Source organism: Erigeron canadensis, chromosome 9 (genome assembly GCF_010389155.1).
Source record: "Erigeron canadensis isolate Cc75 chromosome 9, C_canadensis_v1, whole genome shotgun sequence".
NCBI lineage: Eukaryota > Viridiplantae > Streptophyta > Magnoliopsida > Asterales > Asteraceae > Erigeron > Erigeron canadensis.
This window is the reverse complement of record NC_057769.1, coordinates 893,943-907,943: the sequence shown is the minus strand read 5'-3', so window position 1 is coordinate 907,943 and position 14,001 is coordinate 893,943. Positions and strand designations below refer to the sequence as shown.

Sequence of the window (14,001 nt, the reverse complement as noted above, 5' to 3'; positions counted from 1 at the left end):
GTTGGAACCTATGGCCGTCTTTTCATGTAGCACAATGTATGTGTTACAACCCTTCTACTAGTGACATGCTTTTAGACGTAATGCTAGTCCTGTACTAATAAACTTGGAACATAGTCCTGTATTCGTTGGGCTTAGCACACTTCAGGAAAAATAAAAAAACCCGCTAACCAGGAAACAGTGAAGCAAGTTATGGGATCTACTTGATCATGGCTAAGGGACGGAAGGTTCTTTGCGCAAACGCGTTCAAGGTTAAATTATTTAGGTAACTTGCTTTATAATTAGGCCCAACTTGAGCATGTAACATAACCATAAAATGAAATTAAAAAGTCTCCTTTTTAGGCCACCAAAACACAAGGAGGTGATAAACTTACCAAATTTTTGATAAATCCACTGCAATCCCAACATTGGAAATAATTATCGTTGAATCAAATTTTTACAAAACATAACCGAAAGGATGAACTTGGGTTAGTTTATTTTCTCCATTTGGCTTGTTTCATTGCACAAATTAACAATACATAGGTGTGAAACATACATAGGATTACACCACCAGACTGATTTACTTATATATTCTTGGATTTTGGTGGAACACTTGTACTCCATCTTGCAGTCTAAAATGGTCTACTTTCCATATATACCTTTCCTTTACTTTAAATTTTTGGTATTTCCTCTTTCAAGATTCTTTACTATTGAAGTATGCCATATGCTTCTCGTGATTTTAGCGTCATCGATTTGTCTACTCAATAGTGAAAGCATTTAAGTTCAGCTCAAATATAGGTTATGGAGGTACTGTATAAAACCAAGGTTTACAAATAAATGTAATCAATTTTCACATATATAGAAGGTGGACGTTCAAGCTATAAAGCGTAAGAAACCTTTAATGCACATATATGCGCTCTGGGTATGGGTACGAATACATTACATGAGACCAGGGGGTCACCCACTTACTTTTTTCTTAAATCTTAAGATTATTTTTCTATTTAACGTTTAATTTTAAGACACTTTTCAAGTAATGTATATAACAAATTTTCTTGTAGAAAACGTTATTTATTTAGTTGGGAAAAGTTAAGAACTACTATGTTTAACCAACTACATACACAAGTACAAATAATTAGAGTATAATATCATGTGACAATTTGGTTGGATTCGGAAATTGGAATAATTAGTTATAGTGAGGTATAACAAAGAAATATACTAATGCCACATACAATGTTGCCATTCCAACGTATACTTGCACTAAAATGACATTCTAAAAACATCTATATATAATAAGCTTAGTTTAGACTACCATGATCATCCCAAAGATTTTGTTAACAGAAGAGCAGTACGTTGTTCTGTTCATACCCATATACAAGCAAATTAAGGTACTAGCTAGATATATAGTCTTAGAATATGGTTTTGTTGTTCATATTGGCAGCCAGAGAGGGTCTGTTTTCCTTTCTTTGTATGCTTATAAACTACTTATCGTTGTCGTTGTAAATTATAATTGTGTTCTACTCACTACCACGGAACGTATAGGCATATTCTGCTTTTCTTGATGCAAATCAATTGCATGTTTATTTGCACAAACTTTTGTTTTAGATCAATTCGATTTATGCCTTGCAGAATTTCCCTACTGTTTTGTCAATCATAATGGATATAACTGGGTCATCTGCAGGACTCAAGTATGAGTGCTTGCTTTTTGGTACGTTTTTAAAATCATGGATGTTTCCTTGTTTATTTCTTTTGTTTTATGCAGATTTTGAATGTGATTCATAGTTCTTAACAAAAAATTTTTATCCATTGACATGGTTTAATACGTTCATCTTTCTCAGATTTGGACGATACGCTATACCCCATGAGCTTAGGTCTCAATTTTGCTTGTCGCAAAAATATAGAAGGTACCCAAGTGTCAAGTGACCGCTTGCATATACATAATGCTTTTAGAATTGAAAGAATCAAGTGTATATTGGTTATAACATAGGTATATGATGATCCAGAATACATGTTGAAATATTTGGACATAGAAGAATCTCAAGTCCCAAGTATGTGCTTGGACTTGTACAGAGAACACGGGACTACCATGGCCGGTTTGAAGGTATGAACATCATTATATACATCTTCACTTTCCAACACTTAATATATGACTTTTGATTATATGATTCCATTTCGTAGTTGGAAACTAAAGATAATTATGTATTAAGGAAAACGATTTTTAAGCATTACATATTATTGAAATCATTCATGCTTTGCTTGAAACAGGCTCTTGGTTACACATTCAATGACGATGCGTTTCATGCTTTTGTTCATGGAACCTTACCTTACCATGTTCTTAAACCCGATATGGTGCTTAGAAACCTTCTGCTATCTCTGCCACAACGAAAGATTGTATGTCTTAAAAGCTAACTTTTTTTTTATTTAAACTTTTTTTTTAAATGCCATCCACATTATAAAGAGGTAGATATATGCATACTGTATTAAAATTGCACTTTAACAAGTCTCCCAAAAAGGTAGTGTCTGTTCTGCCAATTCTGCTATAGCTAAAAGTTTGGCTGGGTATATGTTGGTTTCAGATTTTTACTAACGCGGACAAAGCACATGCAGCTCAAGTCCTGAGTAGGATGTGCTTGGAAGACTGTTTTGAAGGCGTCATCTGCTTTGAAACACTTAATCAACCTCGAATTGGAACTGAAGGTGGGATGAACAATTCCGTAATGGAACTTAGTACTGAAACTCAAGGCAACGTTTGCGAAGATGATCACACAAGGCTTGGCTCTCCTACACGAATCATATGCAAACCAGCCCTTGATTCATTTGAAGCCGCCACTATCATTGCCAATATTGACCCCAATAAAACAGTAAGTTTTTTTCCTTTATTAAAAAGAGTTGTCTGATACAGTAATCATCCAAGTAAGGAGTTTTTTTTATATTAAAATGTAGAAGGTCAATACATACATTGTTAATGGACTACTGTTGTCCGGGAGCCCCATCAACCGAAGGGTTATGGGTTCGCAGTTCTAAAATTACCTTGTAATGTTGATCCATTTGTTTCCTTTCAGATCTTCTTTGATGATAGCGTCAGAAACATCGCCACTGCAAAGACTGCTGGATTTCATACCGTCATTGTAAGTTTTCAAATATTACCATGCCTCAATCTGTAATGTCAAGCTGAATTTTATGTTCCACGGTAATGATGTATGGATGGAAACTAAGTCCAGATTTGACACAAAGAAAACGAAAGACTATGAACCTATACGTTGACAAATCCACCAGAAATGTTGATTTTCAAGTTAAATTTTAAGTATAAGTGAATATAAAAACTAACTAACTAGTCTCTTTGATCATATCTCTTTTGTGATCAAGAAAGCCCAAATTAATGAATTTTGCCAAAACAATATACAGGTGGGAAGGTCAAGTCTTGTGTCAGGGGCAGATTATGCTTTAAGCAGCATCCACAATATAAGAGAAGCATTTCCTGAACTTTGGGAGGGTAAAAGCAGAGAACATTTGGAAAAAGTATTTACCCAAGCTACTCCTGTGGAAACTGTCGTCAATGCATAGGACGTCGGTCAATCTAATATGTGTGGTTGACCGATATCCTACATAGTACTTAATGTGAAAACTGCAGAACGAAAAAGATACACGCTACCTAAGATGATATATATTTATCAAAAAGCTAAATTATATGTGTATTGATTATCAATATATACACAAACAAATAAACAATCTTATTCAGTTCTGCGTTAACTCATTAGAGTATTTTACCGCTATGAAGAATGTTGAAAAAATTGGTTTACAGTTGCCCCTCTATTACCGTCTGCATTTCTGCAATGAATTCCGGATTATGCAAGACAACTTTCCCATACGATTTTCCTAACTATACATTGTCCATTTGCAGATTGAAACCATTATAATCTAACTGAACAACACCTTCAATTTCTTACTAATCATCCCCTGGCTTCAACAGTATTGTATATAAAGTTCCAAAGGGATAAACTAAATTGATTGCTTATTTATCTCTAGCCAGATTACTTGATCAAAACCATAGTATGATAATCAAGATATGTCCATTCACTTTGTTACTCTAAATATGAATTAATTAATATCAATAAAATGCACAGGTAAGCATATATTTCCCTTGAAAATTAACTTGTACGTACCATGCAGGAATCATTTCTTTTGTCTTTTCAATCACATATCCATTGTTAAGTAAACAAAACATATATAAGAAACAGCCCATTTTATTATTTCGTAAATAGTATTACCAAATTGAACATTACAAGCAACAATACATTCTTTAAATCAAAGATCAAATTTTTATTTTATTCTTAGTATTATTAAGTTTCTTTTTCATAAAGTAACCTTGGAGGGTGAAAGCTGTTCTATCACACCAAATATGACTACTTGTTGAGATGGTTGTTTAACTAGTAAACAAAGCTTATATTATCATCGGCGAGGCGAGTGAAGCAATTTTTTTAGATTGTTTCCCGATTAGTGCTGCGGTTGAGGGGTTTTGCTCCAACACAACTTGGTAGCCATCACCCCAGTTCTCCATTCCTTGTGCCATGACTTGCCAAAATGTTGTTCCCGAACACGACCCACCACTTTTTGCACTTTCATAGGCCATGTTGAATATGCTACTAAAGTACGCATCCCTTTGTTCAACCTTGTAACCCGCAGTATTGGAAGACCTTCCAAATTCCGCAATGAGTAGAGGTTTTCCAATGACAGATTTGCAATCATCAATATGGGAAGTGATCCATTTTTTCACAAATTCATCTCTAGCTTCATCACTTGCCCCCGGAACCCTAAGTGACAGGTCAAGATAAATGCTAGTTCTTATAACATGTTTTCATGATAAGAAATATCTATAAAATACAAAATCACTTTTTGATCAACTTATGAGTTTGGGTGATCTAAATCACTTTTTTCAAGTAGACTTGCTTGTGTATGCTGGATGCAATAATATATAATATGAGAAACACCAAGTATAAACCTCTAGACTTAAGGACTAGTGGTTGCATGAGTATAATACCACAAATTGATGTTTACCATTGATCAGGATACAGATGGATTGTAGCAAAATCTATATTCTTGATACGGTTATTTGAAATGAAGTCGGTCCCAACTTCATAGCCGGGATTATTTTGTTTCTTCTCAGGCATCGATTCTCCATAAAATCCTTCATGCCCAACTTCAAGAAGATGCTTCTTGTCAATGGATTTAATATGTGTTGCCATTTCTACTATCCAATCCTACATACATTAAGATGACAGACAATTCACTAATTTATAAGCGATGCACTAATAATATCACCACAAACACAAAGAAGCTAGCTTGTATGTACCAATTAATTAGTATATTTCATGTAAGGAAGAAGAGTAAACCTCGAAAGTTTTTCCTGATAAATCGGATTGGCAACGAGGTTCATTCATTAGCTCCCATGCAAAGATGGTTGAGTCATCCTTATAGGCAACACCGGTGATTGAGTTGCGTCGATTAAGCAAGTTCTAAACATAGAATGTTTTTAGCACATGTTCAAAATTTGTCATATATGTAAGAACTAAGAAATACCATAATTGGTGCTTTAGGTAAAATAAATAATTGCATATATATGAGACTTAAGGTAATAACAATTACTCGTAATATTTTTTCCATAACAATCACCTTCACATGATTCTTGTAATATCCTCTGGTAACATCATTGGAGAAGAATTCATCATCATTATTCAAGTGATGACCTTGATCCCTAGCCCATTGAACATATTGCTTTTTACCTCCAAAATCATCCCAGTTATTAACTAAACTTAGGATTAGGCGAAGGCCGTACTTCTTAGCTTCTGATATCACAAAATCTAACGCCTGCAAAGTAATTATGTATATAAGAAGATGCATGCATGGTTAATATATCATGTAAGAACATAAGGTTAATTAATTAAGACAGTTTTTGTGATCACAACTAGTAGAGGCGGGCTTTAATTATATATATATATTAGTGATCATGTAGTTTCCCTTACAAAAAACCTATATATATATATATATATATATATATAATCAATACAAGTATAATTTTACCTTAAACATGACTTCATTGTAACTACCAGGAGAGGTTTGTAAAGGTTTGTTGCCACCATCACTAAAACCCCAAGTACGAACAACGTTCATCCCTAGTTTAGAAGCTTGTTGAAAAACATCTGTAACCTTGGCTTTTGATGATGCATCAGAAGCCATACACATTAACCAATAGGCGTTAAAGCCGTTAAAGTGAAGTGGTTTTCCCTTGATCATGAACTGATGTGCATGTATCTCTGCAAAACCATGATCAATAGTGAACTCTTGGCCTTCAACACCGCAATCACCGTTAATAAGGACGCTATTTCCAGGCATGTTTTAGGTTAGTAGGTCTATTAGCCGAAAAAATATATATAGGAAATCAGAAAGTTGAGAAATGTAGTATGTTTTTGTTTGAAGTTGTTCTTACCTGAATCAGTATTTATAGCTAGCGGGAATAAGCAAGGATTCGGTTAGAAAACTAACACTTGATCGATGATCATCTTGCTTGTATAGCTCAAACATACATGGCCATAATGCCGGCCTGCCCATATTGTATGGCTCCATACTTGTTGTTACGCCTCAAATTATTAACCACTAATAATGACCTTTTGCACTCTTGATTTACTGATCATATGAAAAAGAAATTAAAAAAAAAAAACTTGCTTTAAACTGATTATTATTATTGGTTATATAGTATATATGTACATGATCGAAACCTAGCTTATAGCTTTAATATTGTGATACTAGTCGTTCCCCTTATTTAATTAACTTAGTTTTCAAGGGTAGCTAATTAAGATTTTATGTCAACCCATAGCTAGGCCGGCCATAAGGTCTTGTAAATATTTGGGCGCCATATATATATATCGAGCATTGGTATATCTATTATATCTATCTATCTTTAATTAACTTTAATTTGATCAATAAAGTTTATAATAATTTAACATGCAGTTTCTTGCTTGTTTATCGGAATAACTAATTTACACATCCCATAATATACAGGAGTAGTAGTAGTAATAATTAAATAATACGTACATATAATTATCAGAAATTGATAATATGGAGATGATGGCATTTACGTTTACTAATTTTAGAAAAATAACTGAATGTTGTGCGCTCGTGTGCCTTTGTATCATATCATGCATGGAACCAGATATACGAGCTCGCTAGTCAACCTTCCTTTTTCTTGCATCAAATTAACTATTACTCCCCCCATATCTAATACATGCATGAATCATTTTTTATTTTATTTTATTTTATGAAATTTATATTATGTAAAAAAAATTTGTGGTTTACATGCACCACACACGCCCTCTTGCAGGGTTCGAATCTCACTTCATAGGGGTTTTTTCAAGAGTCGTGAGTTTCATCCTAGACATGCGTTGTTCGAGCTTCGCATACTGCTCAATTAAATGAAACTGTGGTGTTTTGAATGCTCACTACTAACTCATGGTTGAAAAGAAAAATTACTTTAATATATACTGTATGGGCTTGTTGCCTGTTGTTGTTCCGGCTCAGCAAAATAAAGAAAAACTATACAGATATTGGGTTTTCAGAACTATAAAAAAAATTGGGCTTTCTTGGGTTACATTTTATAAAATACGTTATGGGCCGGCCTTCTATAGATCACGGTCTACCAAGCTCTCTAATAAGTAAAAACTCCTAAAAAACAAAAGATAAATATGGCAGACAACACAAAAAAAGAGAAATCAAATTAAATCATCCATGATTCCATGAATTCAAAAATATATATATCAAGAATGATGTCAAACCCTGTGTATAAACATCTTCTTTCCACTTAGTGAAGCTTTTAAGTATGACCTCTAATATGTAATCTAATGTTCTATTCCTCTCTATAAGTATGTACAATTGATAAAAATGTACGTACTATGCGGATACTTCTATACTCCCTATATAAACAAACTATCCCTCTCCCAAATTAAACACTCTACCTTTAAAATTCTTATTTTACCCTTTTAATTTACACTATCACCAAACTCTTTATTCCTAAATCTATATCTATACTATATTAATAAACAAACTAACCTTAATTTTCAACACATTTCTAACTCACAAACTAAATCTATCCAATATATTCTTAACATATTTTACACCCATATTTTACAAAATATACATCTCTTAATCATAAAATAACTACATTACCATTTACATCTATTACTTTAAGATTAATAATCACATCATTAACACCACCGCCACTAGCACCGCCCGTTGCCGCCACCGCCACATTGTGCGGGTACCTGTCTCGTTGTAAATATATATGTGTGGCATTTGTGACGAATGTAGTTTGTTTTTCTAAAAAAAAAGAAGTACAAATCTACTTATCATTTTCATATATATAATATAAATTTGTATATAAATGATTCAATTAGTGTAGCATAACTTTTTATATTATGAGTTTAGAAACTCCTAGAATCATTCCAACTGCAATGATTGTTAATGACACAAAAAGTTATAACTTTATTTTCAATGTTTAGTCAAGAACAAGTCAGCATAACAATAACATTGTTAGTGAAAAAGTGTTTGTATTTTTTCTTTTGGTGTTGATGGTATATTGGAATATTTCTCTCTTGATTTTTCAACTAATGATGACAAAATGTCTACACATTTATCAAATTCGATGTCAAGGGAACAAGTTCATCTATCGAAATAAATATAATTATGTTTAAAGCGTATAACATCCCATTTGGACAAGGGTGTAGTCGGTTTCTTTCTTCGGTTCCTTCCTCGGTAGAATTCGGCAAATCGGTTCCCTAACGGCATCTACACGGCAAAAATTGGCAAGGAGCATCAACAAGTAATATCGGACTATAGGAGCCAATGCAAATGAACGTTGGGAGCCTTTGACCACGTGCTATTTTGACCGTTTGCTCACTTGGCATTTTTTACACTACATCTTTACATTTGGCAACTTTTGGCAAAAAAATCAAGAGGACACATAACACTTCCGGATTGGTTGAAAAGTCCACCAAAACTTATCAATTTGTAGTTTCTTGGCACTACACCTTTGCCCATTATAAACCACAAAATATCATACATGTCTAAAATATAAGTTTTTAATACATCATTTATAATGGTATTAAGGGTTTTGATCATTTGAAAATTAAAATTTTCATGAATACTAAAAAACTAGTCAAAAACACAATGTGATTAGAATACAACATGTACAATGTGTAGTAATTTTCTTTTAAAAAACACATCATGTTAAGTTTATATCACAGTGTGTTTGAACAATTTTATGATTTTCACGCGCTAGCTAAAACACATTGTGATTTAAAACTTAACACAATATGTTTTTAGATTGACACATTGTGTTTTTAAAAAACACAATTAAAACACATTGTATTAGATTTAAATCACAATGTGTTTTAGCCAGTTTTTTTATTTTCATCGAAATTTCAGTTTTCAAATTAACATTTCACATGTTATTAAAGCATATATGATATTTTGATGTTTATGGGTAAGACATTTTTTATTTTTATTTTTGGTAATAAAGGTTCAAATATCTGATCACTAGGGAATGGATTTGGTGCACCACCATGGCTATCATTCACACAGATTCTTATCATCCATCCGTATCTTGGTGATCGATGAAGCGCTCATCGGCAGGAAACTTCCCCTGAAAACTTGGACCCACTCGCGACCGTATCCCGAGCACAAAAGTCAAGCCATGTTAATTTTTGTCTATTTTATAATCCATGTCGAGCAATCTTTTGGAGACAAAAGCCAGCTTGGGGTCACATACGACATTTTGGGACAAATTTTGGACATTTGGCAACATTTTTTCTAGTGCATTGTATCTTTATTCTCTTGAAAAGTTGCAAAGAGGGGGAAGACAAGATATGTCCATATGTGGATGTCAAAGAGACACTCAAAAAGATCACTAGGACATATGTATATATATATCATACTGTCGATGTGTCAAATGCAAGGGATGACAAGTTTATAAGATGGTTTAATTAATGGTGTCATGTAATAGATATAATCATATAAATATATACTCGTATATGCTTTCCACAACCAAAACAGGATAAAGTGGACACTTGATTATGTACATGTTCCTTGGTTGGCTGGTCTAAAGTGATGACTATGTGTACACCACTTTTGGTCACAAAGTGCTTGGTGATATGTCAAGTATCTGGATAACAATAATGTGTTCGTCTTGAAGTTTTGCGTTGATTGTAACCCTAGCACTTATATTGAATTAACATAAAGTTTAAAAGATAATAAATCATATCAAATCAAATCAGGTCAAAAATGTCTGAACAAATTACTCAGTATCTTGTAAAACTGATGATATACAAATCACATCCCATTTTTCGAAAGTTAATGACATTCATATAGACTAACATCATTCATTTAATAGATACTAAAGTACCATATAGACACGGATATATATAGATATGGATAAGCTCACATATAATCAATTATACACATAGCCTAACTGATTTTGTACAATGGTACCAGCATTTTGTTCATCAAGATACTACCAACTATGTTTCTAAATCTGATGTCAAGTTTTCTCTCATAAATGCCTAAACCTTCTATTTACATTTCAGAACAGTCTCTTCACTCTCTTGATGGGGTTCCGAGTTACGTTACTCTAATGGCTGAGTTGGCCAAAGGCTCTTCCACATAGAGATCTCGATGTCATTGTAAAGTTTCCTGATGCCTGCATAAAACCCACCGGCTTCATTGCCTACTTCTCGATGGTCCTTTCGGTCTATCACCACTTCCCTCCATCTTGATCCCAGTTTGTATTGCTTAAACTCCAATATTGCTGTGTCTGTTGTCAAGAAAATGTGTCATAATTGTAGTTGCACCAAACAGAAATCTAAACACAACAGCATGATATGTCGAATATGAAAAGCAGATTGGGTCAAAATGGGTAAAAAAAAGTTGTACACGGACTGGACTGTTTATTTTACTTTTCACATTATAATTAATTAGTATGTCGAATATGAGTACAATAATAATCTAACTTGTTTGGAGATATTAGGCATTTGAATTCACTTTGGAAGACTTCTAACCCATTTTTTCCAAATAATTGTTTTTCTCCTAGCTCATTGAACCAGCACGAATAAAACACAACGCAAACTGAACCAGTTGTTTCTAAATGGGCCGAAGTTGACACCTAGTCTAATACACAGAAAACCAAACCAAAAATGGAAGTTGTCAAACTCTTTTGCTATGACATGGGCTCAGATTTATCAGACTCCACATTAGATCATTTCCAAATTTCAAAAATTTTCCCCATACATCATCAACTCGGGTTTTTCCTGTTTTTTGATTTGGTGATGGTGCAGTCTACCCATATTGGTCACCTAAAACTTACCAGTAGATCTAACTTGAAAGTCAAAAAAAAAGAAAAGGTCAACTTTCAAAGACACTTGTTCTGCCTTCTTGTTGTAGTCAAGATTCGGGCCAACAAGAACCTATTATAGACTTAATTTCGAACACACGTTCCATGATTCAGTACGAGAAGCGAGACTTTTTTATATGTTAACACTTTTTATATGTTGTAATGGAAGAAACATATTGCGCTTATAGGACAATTTTAAAGATAAGAAGATGCTCAAATGAGGATAAAGTGTACATCTGATCATAAAAAAATCAAATAAGTTCCTAGTTTATTGGCTTTTCTATGTTAAAGTAAAAATCAAGTGTGCACATAATTGTTGGTGACAACAAAAGGAGAGCACCACATCCATACTATAATATATTTTGCTTATGTATAAGATTTGGAAAGCACCAAATCTTTAAAATGGCACCTAAAGTAATATCCAAGTCACGAAATGACCCTGGTGCACCAAGGTCCATGGATTTTACGTGTCTTTTTCCTAGCGTTTGTACCAAGACATGAATACTGTGACTAGAACCCGCGACCTTCTAGTTCTAGACGCAATATGAAGTATGAACATAAAAGTACCTTTCTTGTATGAATTTATTAAAAAATACATCGAGAAAGTTGTGACTACTCACCACTACGATGACATTGGCAATAAAGTTTGTTTCCATCACATGATTCTAAGTGGCCAACAACACCATACCACCAGCCTGAAACACATTAAAAAAAAAAACATAAACAAATTAAGCCCAATGTATAAACATTTCTTTTCTATTTTAAGGTTTTCCCTTGGACAAGGGTGATCCAAGGACGGAGGAGCCATTTTGTGGCTCATTGTCGCAGTCCAACCGTCTTTGCAATATTTCCTCGGATAGGATTGAACCCACATCACTCGTGTGAGGGGCGGAACACTTAGGATTGAACCCGTGTCACTTGTATAAACATCTACTATTATACATATATACACATAGATACTAGATGCACATTATTGGTGTACTAATCATCAGTCATAAGACCATAACAATAACATATATTCAAATTACAATATCAAGTAAATTTAAAAAAAAAAAACCAACCATAAGGAAACTCTTTAGATTTCCTCCACTGAATCTCAAAGTGATCTCCTGGATGTAAATCAGTCAAGCAATCAGACACATGAAGATCATATGGTGATGCATTAACTGCTGGTGATCTTAGCCTTTCCCATTTAATATTTTCCTCTGTAGTTGGCCTACCTTGTGCTGTATACCTACACAACCGCCAACATCATTAAATTTCTTGCCAACTTTTTTTAAACTTTTACTTAGTTGAACTTTTAACCATATATAGCCGGTAAAAATTTACAGTTAGATTAAAAGTAAGTTTCAAATTTTACAGCAAACTATTCTTGAAATGAACAAAACTTTGAATTGGGCATGAATAAAGTTCTGAAATCATATGCATGATATATTTGGGAATGTATAAAATTAATGATATATATTGCAAAATGCAATGGAAATGAACAAAAGCTTGATTTTTATATGCATAATATAATTGGAAATGAACAAAATCTTGGAGCTTCTATTTTACCTGGCATTGAAACTGTCTGTGTGTGAATTATAACTAACTTTTGCATCATAACAAGACAGCAAAAACCCAACATTCCCATTCTGCATTCCAAACACTAGTTGTTAATAATTATCCAGATAAGTATGACATCACAACTAAGTAAATCATAAAATCTTTGACTTTAAGTAGTCAAGGTACTTAACTTTCAAGTTCAAAACAAATATAATTTTGGTAACTTTTCTAAATAAAACAAATGTTGCCCAGAATGGAACTTACACTAGTAATACCATATCACTAGAAAAAATTTAAAATTTAGTACAAAAATTATATCAATATCTCAATTTAGAAGTTCTATGTTTGACCATTAAAAAGTCAAAGTGCATATATATGGGCTGATTGGTACTTGTAAATTACCTCTCTGTTGTAAACTTGAACAGGGAAAGAAAACTTGCCACTTTCAAGTGAAAGATACCAAGACATTATTGAATCAACAGGCAAGCTTACATTATCAGCACTAGTCAATTTCACATTTTTCTTGCACCAAAAACCAGATGTGAAAAGCCCAAAATACCCTTTTGCATTTGAGAAATTGTGCTGCTTTTTTGTATCAATATAAGCTTTCCATTCATTAAAAACAGAATCACCAACCAAAAACTTGCCCCATTTTTGGTTCAGATGTTTTTCCCATAAATGGTCTTGTGTACACATAGTCCTAAAAGACTTGCATACCCTGGACATATTTGTTAGCCCACTAGGTGAAAGCTTTTCAAGAATGCATTCCAAGGGCAAATCAGGCAAGTCCAATAAACAAATATTACTAGTACTATCTTTCTTGGTGTTTTGGTCTAAAGTTTCAAGCTTTGAAGTGATGACACTATTTTTTTTGCTTCTTTTCAAATGGGTTTTCAAGAAAGATTGAAATGAAGAAAGGCCCATATCAAGATTCCAAATTGGGAGTTTTTTGAAGAAAGAAAATTTTGAGAGAATGATGAAAGAGAGACAGGACACAAGAAATAAAAGCATTTTTATGAAGAAGTTGAGAGAGAGAAAGAAGATGAGAG

At 33.4% G+C, this 14,001-nt stretch overlaps 3 protein-coding genes across 3 annotated transcripts; 1 reads left to right on the top strand and 2 right to left on the bottom strand.

The window, feature by feature from the left end:
* The first annotated feature begins 1,307 nt into the window (after positions 1–1,307).
* On the top strand, positions 1,308–3,747 carry LOC122582947 (uncharacterized protein C24B11.05). Its single transcript, XM_043755378.1, has 8 exons — positions 1,308–1,361; positions 1,603–1,681; positions 1,812–1,877; positions 1,977–2,074; positions 2,239–2,364; positions 2,550–2,834; positions 3,036–3,101; positions 3,379–3,747. The coding sequence occupies exons 2-8, from the start codon at positions 1,630–1,632 to the stop codon at positions 3,535–3,537; spliced, it is 852 nt and encodes a 283-aa protein (XP_043611313.1). The 5' UTR covers positions 1,308–1,361; positions 1,603–1,629; the 3' UTR covers positions 3,538–3,747.
* A 469-nt stretch (positions 3,748–4,216) lies between these two features.
* On the bottom strand, positions 4,217–6,363 carry LOC122581426 (putative mannan endo-1,4-beta-mannosidase 9). The gene is made up of 5 exons (XM_043753654.1): positions 6,052–6,363; positions 5,644–5,838; positions 5,364–5,486; positions 5,029–5,231; positions 4,217–4,784 (listed from the first exon to the last, which is right to left on the bottom strand). The coding sequence occupies exons 1-5, from the start codon at positions 6,361–6,363 to the stop codon at positions 4,415–4,417; spliced, it is 1,203 nt and encodes a 400-aa protein (XP_043609589.1). The 3' UTR covers positions 4,217–4,414.
* Positions 6,364–10,439: 4,076 nt separating this feature from the next.
* On the bottom strand, positions 10,440–14,001 carry LOC122582459 (F-box protein At2g26850-like). Its single transcript, XM_043754850.1, has 5 exons — positions 13,355–14,001; positions 12,962–13,041; positions 12,469–12,641; positions 12,028–12,102; positions 10,440–10,831 (listed from the first exon to the last, which is right to left on the bottom strand). The coding sequence occupies exons 1-5, from the start codon at positions 13,961–13,963 to the stop codon at positions 10,644–10,646; spliced, it is 1,125 nt and encodes a 374-aa protein (XP_043610785.1). The 5' UTR covers positions 13,964–14,001; the 3' UTR covers positions 10,440–10,643.